A 22,599-nucleotide genomic window follows, 5' to 3' on the forward strand; every position below is an offset into this window, starting at 1 on the left:
TCCTGCATACTATGCTCTTGTATATTGTGCTCCTGTATATTGTACTCCTGTATACTGTCCTCCTGTATACTATGCTCTTGTATACTGTGCTCCTGTAAACTGTCCTCCTGTATACTGTGCTACTGTATGCTGTTCTCCTGTATACTGTGATCCTCTATACTGTGCAGCACCCCCTTATACTTGCCTCCTGTATACTGTGCTCTTGTATACTGTCCTATTGTATGATGTGCTCCTGTATACTGTCCTCCTTTATACTGTCCTCCTGTATACTAGGTGTTCTGCACTTGCTCATTATAATGCTCCATCCGGCATCTTGGGGAATAATCAGGACAGAGATGGAGGATTAACAACATCAAGTGTTCTGAACACAGGAAGAAACGCATCACTGATAATTGATGCACAAGATAATTATGTTAGTCAGAATCTGAAGGTTTCAGGAGTGTCCGCCAGAAGTGTGAGACGGGGGCTGACATCACCTAGATGTGACCAGTGCTCAATTACCCAGGATTCCTGGCTTTAACCCTCTGTGGCAACCAGCATCTGTGATGGCCACCATGGAGCAGTGTGTAGATGTGACCTCCTGGGACTGTGGTCAGGATGTTACACCAAGATTCTCATTTCTACATTTTCTCTACATTCGATCAATGTATGATTTATGGATGTTTGGTCCGGGGCTTTCTATGCAGTCATAATAGGATCTATGTGTGACGTCCACAGTCACTGACTTTCTAATAAACAACATTGGAAATACTGTGGAACATGTTGCCGCTTTACAAATAAAAAATATTATTATCCAAAATTATGTTTTCAGCCCAAACAATCCCTCCCCTGTGCAGCCACTAGGTGTCTCCCTCCGGTGTACTGCTCTCAATGCCTGGTGTAAGGTGTAATACACAGGGGATTTGTCCATCCATAGGAAGTGTGGGCGGGGCCTGTTTCTCCATAGGAAGTGTGGGCAGGGCTTATCTCTCCACAGGAAGTGTGGGTGGGGCTTGTCTCTCCACAGGAAGTGTGGGCGGGCCTTGTCTCTCCATATGAAGTGTGGGCGGGGCTTGTCTCTCCATAAGAAGTGTGGGTGGGGCTTGTCTTTCCATAGTAAGCGTGGGAGGGGTTTGTCTAGCCATATGAAGTGTGTGCGAGGCTTGTCTCTCCATACGTAGTGTGAGCGAGACTTGTCTCTCCATAAGAAGTGTGGGCGAGGCTCGTCTCTCCATATGTAGTGTGAGCGAGGCTTGTCTGTCCATAGTAAGAGTGGGAGGGCTTTGTCTAGCCATATGAAGTGTGAGTGGGCCTTGTCTCTCCAAAAGAAGTGTGAGCGAGGCTCGTCTCTACATAAGAAGTGTGAGCGGGCCTTGTCTCTCCATAAGAAATGTGGGCGAGGCTTGTCTCTCCATAGGAGGTGTGGGCGAGGCTTGTCTCTCCATAGGAGGTGTGGGCGAGGCTTGTCTCTCCATAGGAAGTGTGGGCGGGGCTTGTCTCTCCATAGGAAGTGTGGGCAAAGCTTGTCTCTAATTAAGCAAGTGAATGCTGGGCTTGTCTCTCGATAGGAAGTATGGGTAAGGCTTGTCTCTCCATAGGAAGTGGAGGCTGGGCTTGTCTCTCGATAGGAAGTCGAGGCCGGGCTTGTCTCTCCTTAGAAAGTATGGGTGAGGCTGGTCTCTGCATAGGAAGTGAAGGCTGGGCTTGTCTCTTGATAGGAAGTGGAGGCAGGGCTGGTCTCTGCATAGGAAGTGCGGGCAGGGCTTGTCTCCATAGAAAGTATGGGCGGGGCTTGTGTCTCTATATGAAATGTGGGCTGTTATGAATGGGTCACCGAAGAGAAAAGTCACACAAAACTAAAGCTAAGACAATTGCTTAATCTCCATTAGGAAAAAAAAAAAAAATCCTCCTGCGGCCCCAGAGAAAAAAAAAGAGGAAAAAATAAATTTAAAAAAAAAAATTCTGACACTTTTTTTTTTCTTTCTTTAACAACTTTTCCTGCTTTTGAGTACCCTAGAATCTGCGGTATGGCTGGTGATTCTGTTATGAATGGGTCACCAAGGAGAAAAAAAACAAAACAAGCTAAGTCTCAGAAAACCAGAGTGGTTGGTAACTATGCAGATTGCAGATCCCTGATCCTACCACACAACTAGCAGCAGCCGTGGAGCGTGCCTACGATGGTCCTAGACACTTCGTCACAGCCGGAGGACTAAATAAGCCTGAAGCAAGAAAAGGGGAAAACTAACTGCCCCAGAGCAGACCCCAAAGGAAAGACAGCCCCCACACATGTATTGATGGTGAAACAAGATGAAAGCACAAACACAGGCAGAAAAATAGGCTGAGCAAACGATGGGGCCCAAACTAACTAGAAAGGATAGGAAAGGAAAGACACTGTCTGCAATCTGCAAAAAACCCTACAAAAATAAAGTCCAACACTTCTGATAGCAAAATTAACCCTGAAGTCACTATACTTCTCCCACTATATTAGCACTCTGAAATATTCTGAGACAGAGCAAAAAGAGGCCAATCTAATAAGGGACAAAAAGCAAATTGACAAATACAGATAAATAAGAGTGGAAATTTTAGCGCAGCCCCCAGCAGGGGCTGGCTGACCACACAAAAAACTGAATAGACCAATAAAATCAAGTGAGAACATTAGCAGAAAAACTTAGCTTTAGATGACTGGAACAGAGCTGAAAACCAAGACCTGACAAGCCAGAAGGAATCACCAGCACCAGACTAGGACGTCGGCTGCCATAAATCCAGTCTGAGATTCCTGAGGTCCAATCGTCATCCTCATTATCAGGTGGCAGATCACTAGTGATTAAATCAGCCTCACTATCTCCAGTTACCACCAGAGGGAGCCTGGAAGGAGAACTCACAACTGGTGGACCAGAAAATGAACTCACAACAGTAATGTATGTACACAGTGACTGCACCAGCAGAATAGTGAGTGCAGCTCTGGGGTATAATACAGGATGTAACTCAGGATCAGTAATGTAATGTATGTACACGGTGACTGCACCAGCAGAATAGTGACTGCAGCTCTGGATGATAATACAGGAGGTAACTCAGGATCAGTAATGTAATGTATGTACACAGTGACTGTACCAGCAGAATAGTGAGTGCAGCTCTGGGGTATAATACAGGATGTAACTCAGGATCAGTAATGTAATGTATGTACACGGTGACTGTACCAGCAGAATAGTGAGTGCAGCTCTGCAGGATAATACAGGATGTAACTCAGGATCAGTAATGTAATGTATGTACACAGTGACTGCACCAGCAGAATAGTGAGTGCAGCTCTGGGGTATAATACAAGATGTAACTCAGGATCAGTAATGTAATGTATGTACACGGTGACTGTACCAGCAGAATAGTGAGTGCAGCTCTGGGGTATAATACAGGATGTAACTCAGGATCAGTAATGTAATGTATGTACACGGTGACTGTACCAGCAGAATAGTGAGTGCAGCTCTGCAGGATAATACAGGATGTAACTCAGGATCAGTAATGTAATGTATGTACACAGTGACTGTACCAGCAGAATAGTGAGTGCAGCTCTGGGGTATAATACAGGATGTAACTCAGGATCAGTAATGTAATGTATGTACACGGTGACTGTACCAGCAGAATAGTGAGTGCAGCTCTGCAGGATAATACAGGATGTAACTCAGGATCAGTAATGTAATGTATGTACACGGTGACTGCACCAGCAGAATAGTGAGTGCAGCTCTGCAGGATAATACAGGAGGTAACTCAGGATCAGTAATGTAATGTATGTACACAGTGACTGCACCAGCAGAATAGTGAGTGCAGCTCTGGGGTATAATACAAGATGTAACTCAGGATCAGTAATGTAATGCATGTACACAGTGACTGCACCAGCAGAATAGTGAGTAACAGCTCTGGGGTATAATACAGGATGTAACTCAGGATCAGTAATGTAATGTATGTACACGGTGACTGTACCAGCAGAATAGTGAGTGCAGCTCTGGAGGATAATACAGGAGGTAACTCAGGATCAGTAATGTAATGTATGTACACAGTGACTGCACCAGCAGAATAGTGAGTAACAGCTTTGGAGTATTTTTGATCCCCTCTCCATAATCTTTGAAAATTCTTGGAGAACAGGAGAAGTGCCAGAAGACTGGAGAAGAGCAAATGTTGTTCCTATCTTCAAAAAGGGGAAGAAGGTGGACCCAGGCAACTATAGGCCGGTGAGTCTGACTTCTATACCAGGAAAGATCTTTGAACAAATTATTAAACAACATGTATGTCAGTACCTGGATAAGAATGAAGTGATTAAACAGAGTCAGCATGGGTTTGTAACTAATAAGTCATGTCAGACTAACTTAATTTCCTTCTATGACGGTATCACTGATTGGGTGGATCAAGGAAATGCTGTAGATATAGTATATCTTGACTTCAGCAAAGCATTTGACAAAGTCTCTCATACAATCCTTATTGAAAAAATGTCTAACTATGGAATGGACAAGGCAACTGTTAGGTGGATTCATAACTGGCTTAGTGATCGGACCCAAAGAGTGGTCGTAAATGGCTGCACATCCAGTTGGAAGAATGTCTCAAGTGGGGTACCACAGGGCTCTGTCCTGGGCCCTGTATTGTTCAACATCTTTATCAACGATTTAGATGAAGGAATTGAGGGTAAACTGATTAAATTTGCTGATGACACAAAGCTAGGAGGGATAGCTAATACTAGAGAAGAGAGAGAGAGGATTCAAAAAGATTTAAATAAACTGGAGAAGTGGGCAGCAACTAACAGAATGGTTTTTAACAGGGAGAAATGCAAAGTACTACATCTGGGCAATAAAAATGAAAAAAGCATATACAGAATGGGAGGAGTAGGGCTAAGCAACAGCACATGTGAAAAAGACTTGGGTATACTAATAGATCACAGTCTGAATATGAGTCAACAGTGTGATGCAGCAGCAAAAAAGGCAAATGCAATTCTAGGATGTATTAACAGAAGTATACAGTCTAGATCACGTGAAGTCATTATTTCCCTCTACTCCTCTTTGGTCAGACCTCATCTGGAATATTGTGTCCAGTTTTGGGCACCACATTTTAAAAAAGACATCAACAAACTGGAGCAAGTTCAGAAAAGAGCGACCAGAATGGTGACCGGTCTGCAAACCTTGTCTTATGAGGAAAGGTTGCAGGATTTGGGAATGTTTAGTTTGCAAAAGAGAAGACTGAGAGGAGACTTAATAGCTGTCTACAAATATCTAAAGGGCTGTCACATTGTAGAAGGATCAACTTTATTCTCATTTGCACAAGGAAAGATTAGAAGCAATGGGATGAAACTGAATGGGAGGAGACACAGATTAGATATTAGAAAAAACTTTTTGACAGTTAGAGTGATCAATGAGTTGAACATGCTGCCACGAGAAGTGGTGAGTTCTCCTTCAATGGAAGTCTTCAAACAGAGGCTGGACAGACATCTGACTGGGATGATTTAGAGTATCCTGCTTTGAGCAGGGGGTTGGACCAGATGGCCCAGGAGGTCCCTTCCAACTCTACGATTCTATGATTCTATGAATAATGAGTAACAGCTTTGGAGTATAATTCAGGGTGTAACTCAGGATCAGTAATGTAATGCATGTACACAGTGACTGCACCAGCAGAATAGTGAGCGCAGCTCTGGGGTATAATACAAGATGTAACTCAGGATCAGTAATGTAATGTATGTACACAGTGACTGCACCAGCAGAATAGTGAGTGCAGCTCTGGAGTATAATACAGGAGGTAACTCAGGATCAGTAATGTAATGTATGTACACAGTGACTGTACCAGCAGAATAGTGAGTGCAGCTCTGGAGTATAATACAGGATGTAACTCAGGATCAGTAATGTAATGTATGTACACAGTGACTGCACCAGCAGAATAGTGAGTGCAGCTCTGGGGTATAATACAGGATGTAACTCAGGATCAGTAATGTAATGTATGTACACAGTGACTGTACCAGCAGAATCGTGAATGCAGCTCTGGAGTATAATACAGGATGTAACTCAGGATCAGTAATGTAATGTATGTACACAGTGACTGCACCAGCAGAATAGTGAGTGCAGCTCTGGGGTATAATACAGGATGTAACTCAGGATCAGTAATGTAATGTATGTACACAGTGACTGTACCAGCAGAATCGTGAATGCAGCTCTGGAGTATAATACAGGATGTAACTCAGGATCAGTAATGTAATGTATGTACACAGTGACTGCACCAGCAGAATAGTGAGTGCAGCTCTGGGGTATAATACAGGATGTAACTCAGGATCAGTAATGTAATGTATGTACACAGTGACTGCACCAGCAGAATAGTGAGTGCAGCTCTGGAGTATAATACAGGAGGTAACTCAGGATCAGTAATGTAATGTATGTACACAGTGACTGCACCAGCAGAATAGTGAGTACAGCTCTGGAGTATAATACAGGATGTAACTCAGGATCAGTAATGTAATGTATGTACACAGTGACTGCACCAGCAGAATAGTGAGTGCAGCTCTGGGGTATAATAAGTTTTCAGGTTCACTTTGTTCGGTGTCGGGTCCTCGCTGCTCCTGTTCTTTGTATTAGCTGCAGCGGTGCTGTCATGACTGCGGTGCACTGTACCACTGCAGACAATTACTGATGTAGATACCATGAGTCAGCCATAGCCAAAACATAAAGACCGAGAGCAGCAGCAGGAGTCGGCACTGGACCTGGGGAGGATGGGAACTAACTTATTATTTTACACGGCAGCAAACTCTTGGAGACCACTGTTCTAAAACGTGAAAAATCACCTTAATTGTAAAACCAGATAATAGACAGTTTGGAGCATGAAAAACGTAGATTTTATTTTCTGATTTCAGAATAGTCGGAAAAGGTTTTTTTCCTTTTTTTTATTTTCTTCCTTTATTTCCTTCTGTAATGTCCTCCATCTTTTTCTGACTCCTCCCTCATTGCGTCTCTCCTTAGTGTGAAGTGGGCGGTCCTTAAGTGCTGCCCATGTGACCGCTGTAATCTATATTTCCCACAAACCCTTGCTCTCCCCTGTACAGAGAACCTTAGCCGCCCCTATGTGTCCTCTAGCAACCAATCACAGCACAGCTTTCATTTTAGCACAGCTGTTTAAATGTAGCTGAGATCTGATTGGTTGCTGTGGTAAAATGAAAGCTGAGCCTGATTGGTTGCTGTTTCTCTGTCAGACAGTATATATATATATATGAGGCCCGGTTGTATGTGTTGTATTCATCGGCAGGCGACGTGGAGGACATTAGATACGGACGCTCATCTTTACTCTTGTGCTCGGCCTCGTCTATCACACAGCGAGCGGCGCAGTCGGAGGGGAGGCCGCCTCTTCCTCATGTGACAGCGGCCATGTCCATCCTGTGCAGTGAGGACGGAAAGAGGAGCCTCCAATAGAAGAACAGCCGGGATCTACTGAGCATGTGAGACCCATCGTGCGACATCTACAGGACGTATCCACGGTAACGAGGTGGTCAGCGCCGCGGAAGTTCTTGTCCCCTGAGAAAATGTTACTGTATCTTATAGATTTTGATACGCTGAACACGAATATGCGCTCCAAACGTCTGCACCACGTAAGGTTTTTAAGAAGCAACATTCTATAGTCTACATTATGACATCCGAGACATTACAGACATGTGCACCGATGTCAGTAGCAAAAGCAATTGTTCAGAAGTGTTTTGCAGACGACTTTCATTTATAATCCGCGTCAGATGCATCTGGGTCGCCCTCCCAGGGCTGTGGGGTACTCGGTACCGGGCCGGTCCTTCAGAGGGGACTGTCACAGCAGCGGTGACCCGGTCCGTGACCCTGGGCGCCCATGTAAAAGGGGTTGAGTTGGGAATAAAGTTTATGAGTGTTTTGTGACGCCACCTGTGGTGTTCGGCAAAGGAGGTGTTGAGCCGACGCTGCAGACAGATCCTCTGGGACAGATGGTGTAGTGCAGCAATGATGTTATAGCCCTCCACAGGCAGGGCTGTAGTCCCAGGGCAGTGTAGCGGAATGTTTAGGAAGAGGGTGCAGTGTTTGGCACAGAGATGTAGCAGTGCTGAGGATGTTGCAGGAAGGAGGCAAGGACACAGCAGAATGTAGTTTCTTTACCTTTACTTGGCAAACGCAGTCCAGGGTCCAGATTACAGATGGTACAGGAGCTGATTAGCCTGGAAGCAACTCAAGAATCTCTCTATGCAGATAGGTTGTGTAGTCTGCTTCCTAGCGCTTACTTGAGGTACATGCAGTACTGTGTTACACTGAAGTTCCTCCTTCTTATCTTCTCTTAGAACTACCTCGTATGGCAGACAGCTGTAGCCCTCTCTCTCTCTTGGCTCACCCGTCGCTGTTGTGCCTCCGAGTCTTAGGTGGGAATAGAGCATTTACAGCTTCCTATTCCTCTGGTTTCTGTTGCAGGACCTTCAGTATCCATACAACCGTGGAGACCAGGCTCCAGATCATGCGCTATCACCGGGAGGGAGCTCTCTATCCTCAGCTTAACCTCCAGCTTCTCTCCACACGTCTACACTCTTTGCCCTCCTCACACTAACTCCTAGTTTCCCTTCCGGGCCCTCAGAGAGCACTCCTCCCCCAATTCTGGTTCAGAGCTCCCTCTGCTGGCCTAGAGTGGGAACTGTGTTGCATGACATGGTTAACTGCTAGAGAGACCCTTCATTGCCTCCAAGCCTGACATCACCCTCCCTGGAGGAAGGCAATGCCACTGTGGTGACCACACTCCTGGGGGCGCCACACTTCTCGAATAAGATTCCAGCAATAGCCAGCGTTGACGTACTCCACTCTCCCTGGTGCCTTTTCTCCATCAGCGCAATGTCTTGGTGAAATCTTTCACCGTGTTCATCGCTAACGGCACCAAGATTGGCTGGAAAAAAGTCCAAGTGAGAATGTAGAAAATGCATTTGTAGTGACATATTGTATTTCATCAAATGATATGCTGTGAGCATGTTGTCCACCAAAGTTTGGTGCCCTACTGTTGCCAAGGAAGTTGAAGGTCACATCTTTAAAGGCTCTCCATGCCACTTGTTCAGGACCTTGCAAAAGACCAGCAAAGCTACTGTCATTCATTATATCTCTGATCTGTGGGCCAATAAAATACCTTATTTAATCTTTACATTACTTATTCTTGGAAATTTCTGTCACAAGTAAGAAAAGGCTTCTGATTCTTCATAAGCCCAAGTTTAATATGCAAAGGAGGGAGAAATATCTTTGCTGGATCAACGAGAGGATTATGTTTTACATTCTTCTGTCCAGCAATCAAGTTTTCGCGGAGTGGCCAGTCCTTTCTGAAATAGTGCATTTCTCGTGCACGGCTGTCCCACTCACAAATAAAACAACAATACTTGGGATATCCAAGCTGCAGTCCAAGAAGAAGTATAACAACTTTTAGATCACCACATATGTTCCAGTTATAAATTCTATAATTAATGTGGGTCAACGGCAATTCCATATTCTCATACATTTCTTTCATGTGTACGGCTTGTCCAATTGCTATAGAAGATTAGATATTTCCGTTTTGTAGTAAAACAGCCTTCGGACTTAAAACTGACGAGTCAATGAACAGTCGCCATTCCTTCGGGTCATGTTCGCATCCAAGAGCACCAAACAACCCCAAGATGTCGTTGCAAAAGGTTAAATTGTCGACATGGTTGAAAAATTGATTAAGGTTTTCTTGACGACTGCGAAAAACAGAAACTCTTGTTCCTGGTAATAGGAGATTCCGTTCTTGTAGCCTTGATACCAAAAATTCTGCCTGCCTCTTTGACAATTTAAAATCTCTGACCAAGTCACTCAGATCATCTTGACTGAACAGATGTGGATTAGATGTAGAAGGCTCAAAGTCTGGGTCTGCAGCAGTTTCATTATCCACTGACATTGTTAGTTCATCTTCGTCATCCTCCATTGTCCATACTTTGGGCGGCTTTGGAACATGAAGACTTTCATCGTGTGGCACTGGTCTTATGGCTGAAGGAAGATTAGGATATTCTATTGATTTCTCATTATTTGCTGAATATCCTGTTACATTTGTAAGGCAGAAGCAGCAATCTGTTACATGATCTCTCTCCATATCATTGGGACAGCGAACGGCATTGAAGGTCGTGATCCATTCAGTCATGCTCTAAGTATGTCAGTATTGTCTTTTGTTTCCTCCCCTGCCCAGGAGATGTGGTATGCTCCGTACGCGGTCAGCCGAATGATTAACTACGTCTGCGCGGAATTCGCATATTAAGTGCTTGCATATGTGTAGATCAGCGATTTTTCTTATTTCAGTGGAAAATTGAGAATATACTGTTTCAGAAAAAGTTCATATATGAATTTTTAGAATTATAACAGAATATTATAATGTTTCGTATCATTTCTCAAAAACCTTACGTGATAGGAAAAATCTGAAGTCCTTTCTGAAATCAGCATGAAAAAATCTATCAGGAATACTCAAAATTGTCTGAGGAACAAAACTTTTGTAACACAGTGTTATCAGGGGGCGATGTGCGGATTATCAGGGGGCGATGTGCGGATTATCGGGATGATGTGCGGATCAGCTGTCGATGTGCGGATCAGGGGGCGATGTGCGGATTATCAGGGGGCGATGTGCGGATTATCAGGGGGCGATGTGCGGATCAGGGGGCGATGTGCGGATTATCAAGGGGGTGATGTGCGGATTATCAAGGGGCGATGTGCAGATTATCAGGGGGCGATGTGCGGATTATCAAGGGGCGATGTGCGGATTATCAGGGGTGATGTGCGGATTATCAGGGGGCGATGTGCGGATCAGGGGGCGATGTGCGGATTATCAAGGGGGAGATGTGCGGATTATCAAGGGGCGATGTGCAGATTATCAGGGGGCGATGTGTGGATTATCAGGGGCGATGTGCGGATTATCAGGGGCGATGTGCGGATTATCAGGGGCGATGTGCGGATTATCAGGGGCGATGTGCGGATTATCAGGGGGCGATGTGCGGATTATCAGGGGGCGATGTGTGGATTATCAGGGGGCGATGTGCGGATTATCAGGGGGCGATGTGCGGATTATCAGGGGGCGATGTGTGGATTATCAGGGGGCGATGTGCGGATTATCAGGGGGCGATGTGTGGATTATCAGGGGGCGATGTGTGGATTATCAGGGGGCGATGTGTGGATTATCAGGGGCGATGTGCGGATTATCAGGGGCGATGTGCGGATTATCAGGGGAGATGTGCGGATTATCAGGTGGTGATGTGCAGCTTATCAGGTGGTGATGTGCGAATTATCAGGGGGCGATGTGCGGATTATCATGGGGTGATGTGCGGATTATCAGGGGCGATGTGCGGATTATCAGGGGCGATGTGCGGATTATCAGGGGGTGATGAGCGGATTATCAGGGGCGATGTGCGGATTATCAGGGGGCGATGTGCGGATTATCAGGGGCGATGTACGGATTATCAGGGGGCGATGTGTGGATTATCAGGGGGCGATGTGCGGATTATCAGGGGGCGATGTGCGGATTATCAGGGGGCGATGTGCGGATTATCAGGGGGCGATGTGTGGATTATCAGGGGGCGATGTGTGGATTATCAGGGGGTGATGTGTGGATTATCAGGGGGCGATGTGCGGATTATCAGGGGGCGATGTGCGGATTATCAGGGGCGATGTGCGGATTATCAGGGGACGATGTGCAGATTATCAGGTGGTGATGTGCGGATTATCAGGGATCGATCACCTGACGAACATTTGTTGGGTGATTGGATAGTTTGTGGCGACATCAAAATCATTGCGGCAGCACATCGACCCCTGTGATCAGGATATTTGCTGCTGAGAGCGATAATAAATAATAATAATAAATTTTATTTCTATAGCGCCGACATATTCCGCAGCACTTTACATTTCAGAGGGGACTTGTACAGACAATAGACATTACAGCATAACAATAATCACATAGATCATAACAGATACCAAGAGGAGTGAGGGCCCTGCTCACAAGCTTACAGTCTATGAGGAAAGAGGGAGACACGAAAGGTGGGTGGTAACAGTTGCCCTGATTGTATGGACTAGCCATAATGTTAAGTGTGTGACAGTACAGATGCAGAGGGCTAATGGATGCATAAAGCATGTGGGAACATGATGCGGGGAACCTGGTTATGGTAAAACTTTTGACTATGCCACCCAGGAATAGATTAGGTTAATGTGTTGAGGCGATAGGCCAGTCTGAATAAATGCGTTTTCAGGGCACGCTTAAAATTGTGGAGATTGGGGACTAATCGTATTGACCTGGGAAGTGCATTCCAAAGAACTGGCGCAGCACGTGTAAAGTCTTGGAGACGGGAGTGGGAGGTTCTGATTATTGAGGATGCTAACCTCAGGTCATCAGCAGAGCGAAGGGAGCGGGTTGGGTGGTATACTGAAACAAGGGAGGAGATGTAGGGTGGTGCTGAGCCATGGAGGGCTTTGTGGGTGAGGGTAATAAGTTTATACTGGATTCTGGAGTGGATGGGTAGCCAGTGTAATGACTGGCACAAGGTTGAGGCATCGGTGTAACGATTGGTGAGGAATATGATCCTGGCTGCAGCATTCAAGACAGATTGGAGGGGGGAGAGTTTGGTAAGAGGGAGACCGATTAGAAGAGAGTTACAATAGTCCAGACGAGAATGAATAAGAGAAACAGTAAGAGTTTGCAGAGTCAAAAGTAAGAAAAGGTCGAATTCTAGAGATGTTTTTGAGGTGCAGATGACAAGAGCGAGCCAGTGATCGAATGTGGGGGGCGAAGGAAAGCTCGGAGTCAAGTATGACCCCAAGACAGCGGGCATGTTGCTGGGGAGTAATAGTGGAACCACACACAGAAATGGCAATGTCGGGTGTAGGTACATTAGTAGCGGGAGGAAACACAAGGAGTTCAGTCTTTGACAGGTTCAGTTTCAGATATAGTGAGGACATGATATTAGACACAGCGTTTAGACAATCGCCAGTGTTTTCTAGAAAGGCTGGCGTGATGTCAGGAGAAGAAGCGTATAATTGGGTGTCATCAGCATAGAGATGGTACTGGAAACCAAATCTACTGATTGTTTGACCAATAGGGGCAGTGTACAAGGAGAAGAGGAGGGGGCCTAGAACCGATCCTTGAGGAACCCCAACAGTAAGGGGAAGGTGAGAGGAGGAGGAACCGGCAAAAGATACAGTAAAGGAGCAGTCAGAGAGATAGGAGGAGAACCAGGAGAGAACGGTGTCCTTGAGGCCAATGGAACGGAGCATAGTGAGGAGGAGCTGATGATCCACAGTGTCGAATGCTGCAGAGAGATCCAAGAGAATTAGCATGGAGTAATGACCATTAGATTTAGCTGTTAGTAGATCATTAGAGACTTTAGTGAGGGCAGTTTCAGTAGAGTGTAAAGAGCGGAAACCGGATTGGAGAGGGTCGAGAAGAGAGTTATCAAAGAGATAGCGGGTAAGACGGGAGTGGACCAGGCGTTCCAGGAGTTTAGAGATGAAGGGAAAATTAGAGACAGGTCTATAGTTAGCGGCACAGTTTTGGTCGAGGGATGGTTTTTTAAGTAGTGGATGTATGATGGCATGCTTAAATGAGGAGGGAAAGATACCAGAAGACAGAGGTTAAATATTTTAGTTAGGTGAGGGGTGACAGCAGGGGAAAGGGACTGGAGGAGATGTGACGGAAATGGGTCACTGGTGCAAGTGGTTGGGCGAGAAGATGCAAGGAGCCTGCTTACTTCTTCTTCTGTGACTGGTTCAAAATCAGAGAGTGAGCTAGATGCAGTGGGGGAGGGAGGACAGTGCATGGTATGTGGTGATTGGGAGATAATTTCCTGTCGAATCTGGTGTATTTTTTCTTTGAAGTAATTGGCCAGATCGTCAGCTCGGAGCTCCGTGGTTGGGGCCTGTACTGTTGGGTTGAGTAGAGAATGAAAAGTGTCAAAGAGACGTTTCGGGTTATTGGACAGTGAGGTGATGAGGGTGTTGAAATAGGTTTGTTGATGATATTCTTTGCATACAGAACAATTGTATTAACCAGAACAATACAGAACAATACACGATCAGCTTGTGTAGAGGCAATCAGTGGATGTTTAGCGGCCATGGTCAGATCATCTAACAGGGCCTTACATGGACCCTTTGTGTCCGGCATTCCCTGACCTCCAATAATACGAGGTTTGTAGAGTTCACACTGTTATGATTTGTATTTTACAGCGATTAGAAACATCCTACACAGTCCAAGTCCACCCGCAGCCCGGACGCAGACGAAGCAATGGCATATGTCGTGTTATGCCACCTCAAACATCACAAATATAAAAAAATAACAATTCCGATATATCCAGCTAAATGATAAAAAGAGAAGAATAAAATGTAAGATATATTTTAGTGGTCCATTGTGGTCCTAAAAAAAAATGTGAAAAACAGACATGTATTTCCTTTTTCCCCAATGTAACCAAATTATGGCAAAGAAAAAAAGAATATAAAAGTACAATAAAACTTGGGTCCCGCATATCATGAAAAAAATTTTTTTGTCTGCATATACAAGAAAAAACCTGAAATGTTCCATGACAGAAATGGGTGAAAATAGTTACATTTTAGTTATAATCAGGATTTTTCTTAACTATCATCAAAATAGAAAATAGTAACGACATGAACTACAGAAGGCCTCATTTATCAGAATGATCTGATTAAAACTATGACTGTCCTAGCAGACCAATCAGAGTTCAGTTTTCATTTCTTAGACTGATGTGGAAAAATGTAAGCTGCGCTGTGATTGGTTGTCACTGTTAGGTTACAGTCACACGATCAGTATTTGGTCAGTATTTTACATCAGTATTTGTAAATTAAAAACAGGAGACGAACAATCAGAGGAAAAGTAGAATAGAAACCCGTCACCAGTTCTGCATTTTTGACCCACTCCTGGTTTAGGCTGCCAAATACTGATGTGAAATACTGACCAAATACTGAACGTGTGACCGTAGTGTTATAAGTTATAGATAATTTTTTGGAAATAAATCTGTAAATCCTTCCTGATGAGGATTACCACAGTGCACATATGGGTGTACATACCTACATGACATAGCTAGAAGAGCTTCAGCACCTACCTGCCAGGCTTCCACCTTCTTCATATCTACACATGACCCATTGGCGAAGAGCCCTTTTCCGGGTGTACAGGTGTACATGTCCTGCAGTGCATGAGCGATGGAGTATACAGCTAAATACACATTGTAAGATATCCGCAGATGGATAAAATCCAGGTACGGGGTCTCCACGCTGGTGATATTCTCCTGTCCCGTACAGGCCGTAATGTTACCGTTGTCCACATTCTTCTTTGAGCCCTCGGGCATGTAACAATTAAACGTTTCCTCCCAGAATTCCTTGAGAAAGCCATTGCTGTTGGACATTTTGGGGTGCACGTTTTGTAGAAATTCACGAAACCCAGGAATCTGTCCTGCCCGCAACGCAAAGCCGATTGTACCTCCTATGACATGGAAGTATTCCGGGATGGCGATCAGTGATGAGCTGGCCCAGGCCTCGCTTGCCAGCCAGATGCGACCAGTGACATTGCGTCTGACAATCTCCTTAATGAGGGGTTCGAGGTCAGGTCCGCTGGAGAAGACCACAATGACTTTAGCGGTTGAGTTTTGGATGCGGTCAACCAGTATTTCAATCTCCTCGATCGGTGAATACTGTGAGATGAGCTCACTGAAATCTATGCAGATATCTCGTTCTTCTGCTTCTTCCCGAAACTTCTCAATCCCCGGGCGGCCATAGTCATCGTCTGCCGCAATGGTCCCCACCCAATTCCACTGGAAATACTCGATGATGTCTGCCATGGCGGTGGCCTGTTGCTCATCATTGGGCATGGTCCTCAAAAAAGATTTGAACTGATTTTTGTTGCTCAGAAGACGACTAGAAGAGGCATAACTAACCTGCGAAAGGAGACACGGGTGAGTGAGTATGAGCAGAGAGTAGACAATGAGCATAGACGAGAACCAGCAAACTCTGAGGACTTTTAGAAGGACTCTGAAGATTAGTTTTAGGTCACATTCACATGTTCAGTATTTGATCAGTATTTTACATCAGTATTGGTAGCCAAAACCAGGAGAGGAACAATCAGAGGAAAAGTCTAATAGAAACACGTCACCACTTCTGTATTTATCACCCTCTCCTGGTTTTGGCTTTTGAATACTGACATAAAATTGGGTCCTGGGTTCAAAGCCCACCAAGGACAACATCTGCAAGGAGTTTTTATGTTCTCCCTGCGTTTGCATGGGTTTCCTCCAGTTTCCTCCCACACTCCAAAGACATACTGATAGGGAATGTAGATTGTGAGCCCCATCGGGGACAGTGCCAATAATGTCTGTAAAGCGCTGTGGAATTAATGGTGCTATATAAATGAGTAAAATAAATAAATAAAATACTGACCAAATACTGACTGTGTGATCGTGGCCTTACATGAGAGATTTTCCCTCTGGTCACTATTGAGCAGTTAGGCCCTTACTTCCACAGCCAGTATTGGCTTTTATAATGTGGAGAATTTTTATTTTTATTTTATCATTGCAGTTATGGCAAAAATGGATTTCTAACCCCTTAGATACAGCAATCGCTACTGACCACAGCATCTGAAGAGGTTAACAACATATGATATTATCAGTAGCGCTACAGGCACTGCCTTGTTTTTCTTTTTTGCATTTATGGTAAAAATTGCTTTCTAACACCTTAGATGCTGTATACACTACTGATCACAGCATCTAGGCGGTAAAATGATGTATTAGTTGTCCAGTAGCACTGCAGGCACTGCTCTGTGACCACCGCGGTGTTAAACAGCCTGATAAGAGATCAGCAACCTCACCCACTGCTGCTGGTTGTCACAGTGACCATCGGAACTCCAAAATCCTCTGAGGGGAAGGTGGGATGGAGAGACCGAGGGGCTGACTCCATCTGTAAACAACTTAGACGATGTTGGAAAAAAGGAATGAAGTGACTCGGCACCATCATGAAAGCAGGGTGGAGAGCCGAACGGTGCACACATGAATCCGGTGAAATCCTGGACATCCTTTCATTTTGAAGAACCAGATTTCATCACGGGACATTTGCTTTAATTGTGAAATTAGGTCAATAATTAGGACTGTAATTATACAGTAGGATATTCTATTTGTAGACTCCTTAATTCTTTCCTTACCTCAATATTACCCGTGATGACATTGTGGTTTGTGGTTAACGATATCACTGTTTATAAAGTCTGTAAAAGACGATTTATGAGACGACAGACAATAATGGCTGCCATCGGCCGTGGGAGCGTAAACCTTCAGTATGTGGCCGAGGTTTAACATATCTTCATAATGAGTTTTCTCTCCCGGTGTTCGGCATTTGTAGCTGTGCGCCAATATCGTAATCCCAAGTCTTATTAGGAACCAGGAAGACTCATAATAAAGGCAGAACACATCCAACTCCTGACATGCAAGGAGCCGATGGCCTATACTTTCAGTCTTAGGCCGGAGTCACACACAATGTATAAAAATACGGTCCGTTCTAAACGGACGAGAATCGCAGAAATGTTCCCTGATCCGTATGTCATCCGCGTGCAATGCGAGGATGAGAATCATCGGTGTGACATCCGTATGGCGAGATGCAATCACAGCCGGCAGGAAAGACGGTGCTTTGCGGCCTGTGCTGGGGATGGGGTGCGGCACCACCAAAGAGTGGCCGCATCCCATCTCCAGCACAGGCCTCATGCCGCGGTCTTTCCTGCCGGCTGTGACTGCACGGAGGTAAGTGGGCAGGCAGCGGCAGGATCCGGTGCGTGTAGTCAGTTGGCAGGTCCTAGCGGCATCCCTCTCATTACTCCCCCTCATTACACCCCCCTCATTACACACCTCTCATTATACCCCCCTCATTACACCCTCTCATTACACCGCCATTACACCCTCTCATTACTCCCTCTCATTATACCCCCCTCATTACACCCCTCATGACATACCTCTCATTATACCACCCTCATTATACCCCTCTCGTTATACCTCCCTCATTACACCCCTCTCATTATACCCCCCTCATTACCCCCTCTCAATACACCCCCTCATTACACACCTCTCATTATACCCCCCTCATTACCCCCCTCTCGTTATACCCTCTCGTTATACCCTCTCGTTATACCCCCCTCATTACACACCTCTCATTATAACCCCCTCATTACACCCCTCTCATTATACCCCCCTCATTACACACCTCTCATTATACCCCCCTCATTACACACCTCTCATTATACCCTCTCGTTATACCCTCTCGTTATACCCCCCTCATTACACACCTCTCATTATAACCCCCTCATTACACCCTCTCATTATACCCACCTCATTACCCCCCTCTCGTTATACCCCCCTCATTACACACCTCTCATTACACCCCCCTCATTACACCCCTCTCATTATACCCCCTCATTACACACCTCTCATTATACCCTCTCGTTATACCCCCCTCATTACACACCTCTCGTTATACCCCCCTCATTACACACCTCTCATTATACCCCCCTCATTACACACCTCTCATTATACCCCCCTCATTACACACCTCTCATTATACCCCCCTCATTACACACATCTCATTATACCCCCCTCATTACACACCTCTCATTATACCCCCCTCATTACACACCTCTCATTATACCCCCCTCATTACACACCTCTCATTATACCCCTCTCATTACACCCCTCTCATTATACCCCCCTCATTACACACCTCTCATTATACCCCTCTCATTACACCCCTCTCATTATACCCCCTTCATTACACCCCTCTCATTATACCTCTCTCATTATACCCCCTTCATTACCCCCTCTCCATACACCCCCTCATTACACACCTCTCATTATACCCCCCTCATTACACACCTCTCATTATACCCCCCTCATTACACACCTCTCATTATACCCCCCTCATTACACACCTCTCATTATACCCTCTCGTTATACCCCTCTCATTATACCCCCTTCATTACACACCTCTCATTATACCCACCTCATTACACCCCTCTCATTATACCCCTCTCATTACACCCCTCTCATTATACCCCCTTCATTACACCCCTCTCATTATACCCCTCTCATTATACCCCTCTCATTATACCCTCTAGTTATACCCCCCTCATTACAACCCTCTCATTATACCATCTAGATATACCCCCCTCATTACACCCCCCTCATTATACTCTCTCGTTATACCCCCCTCATTACCTCCCTCTCATTACACCCCCTTCATTACACCCCTTTCATTATACCCCCCTCATTACACACCTCTCATTATACCCCCCTCATTACACCACTCTCATTACCCCCCTCTCATTATACCCCCCTCATTACACCCCTCTCATTACACCCCCCTCATTACACCCTCTCATTACACCCCCTTCATTACACCCCTTTCATTATACCCCCCTCATTACACACCTCTCATTATACCCCACTCATTACACCACTCTCATTACCCCCCTCTCATTATACCCCCCTCATTACACACCTCTCATTATACCCCACTCATTACCCCCCTCTCATTATACCCCCTTCATTACACCCCTTTCATTATACCCTCTCGTTATACCCTCTCGTTATACCCCCCTCATTGCACCCCTCTCATTATACCCCTCTCATTACACCCCTCTCATTATACCCCCCTCATTACACAACTCTCATTATGCCCCTCTCATTACACCCCTCTCATTATACCCCTCTCATTATACCCTCTAGTTATACCCCCCTCATTACAACCCTCTCATTATACCCTCTAGTTATACCCCCCTCATTACACCCCCATCATTATACTCTCTTGTTATACCCCCCTCATTACCTCCCTCTCATTACACCCCCTTAATTACACCCCTGTCATTATACCCCCCTCATTACACCACTCTCATTACCCCCCTCTTATTATACCCCCCTCATTACACCCCTTTCATTATACCCCCTCATTATACCCTCTAGTTATACCCCCCTCATTACAACCCTCTCATTATACCCCCCTCATTACACCACTCTCATTACCCCCCTCTCATTATACCCCCCTCATTACACCCCTCTCATTATACCCCCCTCATTATACACTCTAGTTATACCATAGTTATATCTAGTTAAACATACATCCTGCTGGGGGAAGAAGAGAGAGCAGTGGAGATAGCAGCGCAATATGTGAACGAATGCCATAGACTGCGAGAAAGAGAACTCTGATATGCCATGGACTTCTATGGCACCCACCCTGGATATGCCCCAATCCCCCATCCACCTTCCCTATGCCATGGACTTCTATAGCCTCATCCTGGATCTGCCCCCATGCCGCCATCCACCTTCCCTATGCCATGGACTTCTATAGCCCCAACCTGGATCTGCCCCATCCACCTTTCCTACAGCCCCTTCCCAACATCCCTACAGTCCCTATCCCTATTCCCTTCTGTACACCTGCTTTGGAAAAACTAATGTGCATTTAGTCCTGCCAATAAAGCTTCTTTGAATCTATACCCCCCTCATTGCAACCCTCTCATTATACCATCTAGTTATACCCCCCTCATTACACCCCCCTCATTATACTCTCTCGTTATACCCCCCTCATTACCTCCCTCTCATTACACCCCCTTCATTACACCCCTTTCATTATACCCCCCTCATTACACACCTCTCATTATACCCCCCTCATTACACCACTCTCATTACCCCCCTCTCATTATACCCCCCTCATTACACCCCTCTCATTACACCCCCCTCATTACACACCTCTCATTACACCCCCCTCATTACACCCCTCTCATTATACCCCCTCATTACACACCTCTCATTATACCCTCTCGTTATACCCCCCTCATTACACACCTCTCGTTATACCCCCCTCATTACACACCTCTCATTATACCCCCCTCATTACACACCTCTCATTATACCCCCCTCATTACACACCTCTCATTATACCCCCCTCATTACACACATCTCATTATACCCCCCTCATTACACACCTCTCATTATACCCCCCTCATTACACACCTCTCATTATACCCCCCTCATTACACACCTCTCATTATACCCCTCTCATTACACCCCTCTCATTATACCCCCCTCATTACACACCTCTCATTATACCCCTCTCATTACACCCCTCTCATTATACCCCCTTCATTACACCCCTCTCATTATACCTCTCTCATTATACCCCCTTCATTACCCCCTCTCCATACACCCCCTCATTACACACCTCTCATTATACCCCCCTCATTACACACCTCTCATTATACCCCCCTCATTACACACCTCTCATTATACCCCCCTCATTACACACCTCTCATTATACCCTCTCGTTATACCCCTCTCATTATACCCCCTTCATTACACACCTCTCATTATACCCACCTCATTACACCCCTCTCATTATACCCCTCTCATTACACCCCTCTCATTATACCCCCTTCATTACACCCCTCTCATTATACCCCTCTCATTATACCCCTCTCATTATACCCTCTAGTTATACCCCCCTCATTACAACCCTCTCATTATACCATCTAGATATACCCCCCTCATTACACCCCCCTCATTATACTCTCTCGTTATACCCCCCTCATTACCTCCCTCTCATTACACCCCCTTCATTACACCCCTTTCATTATACCCCCCTCATTACACACCTCTCATTATACCCCCCTCATTACACCACTCTCATTACCCCCCTCTCATTATACCCCCCTCATTACACCCCTCTCATTACACCCCCCTCATTACACCCTCTCATTACACCCCCTTCATTACACCCCTTTCATTATACCCCCCTCATTACACACCTCTCATTATACCCCACTCATTACACCACTCTCATTACCCCCCTCTCATTATACCCCCCTCATTACACACCTCTCATTATACCCCACTCATTACCCCCCTCTCATTATACCCCCTTCATTACACCCCTTTCATTATACCCTCTCGTTATACCCTCTCGTTATACCCCCCTCATTGCACCCCTCTCATTATACCCCTCTCATTACACCCCTCTCATTATACCCCCCTCATTACACAACTCTCATTATGCCCCTCTCATTACACCCCTCTCATTATACCCCTCTCATTATACCCTCTAGTTATACCCCCCTCATTACAACCCTCTCATTATACCCTCTAGTTATACCCCCCTCATTACACCCCCATCATTATACTCTCTTGTTATACCCCCCTCATTACCTCCCTCTCATTACACCCCCTTAATTACACCCCTGTCATTATACCCCCCTCATTACACCACTCTCATTACCCCCCTCTTATTATACCCCCCTCATTACACCCCTTTCATTATACCCCCTCATTATACCCTCTAGTTATACCCCCCTCATTACAACCCTCTCATTATACCCCCCTCATTACACCACTCTCATTACCCCCCTCTCATTATACCCCCCTCATTACACCCCTCTCATTATACCCCCCTCATTATACACTCTAGTTATACCATAGTTATATCTAGTTAAACATACATCCTGCTGGGGGAAGAAGAGAGAGCAGTGGAGATAGCAGCGCAATATGTGAACGAATGCCATAGACTGCGAGAAAGAGAACTCTGATATGCCATGGACTTCTATGGCACCCACCCTGGATATGCC

General features: G+C 45.5%; 1 protein-coding gene across 1 annotated transcript in view; it reads right to left on the minus strand.

Annotated features, from left to right (window-relative positions):
• CASR (calcium sensing receptor) overlaps positions 1-22,599 on the minus strand; it is a 210,850-nt gene that overhangs the window by 41,758 nt on the left and 146,493 nt on the right. The window contains exon 4 of the mRNA XM_073577023.1: positions 15,071-15,898. Coding sequence (XP_073433124.1) covers positions 15,071-15,898 — 828 coding nt within the window. The remainder of the gene's footprint in view (positions 1-15,070; positions 15,899-22,599) is intronic.

The sequence above is a fragment of the Dendrobates tinctorius genome, unplaced genomic scaffold (genome assembly GCF_039654945.1).
Source record: "Dendrobates tinctorius isolate UK_male_01 unplaced genomic scaffold, ASM3965494v1 ptg000054l, whole genome shotgun sequence".
Classification (NCBI taxonomy): domain Eukaryota; kingdom Metazoa; phylum Chordata; class Amphibia; order Anura; family Dendrobatidae; genus Dendrobates; species Dendrobates tinctorius.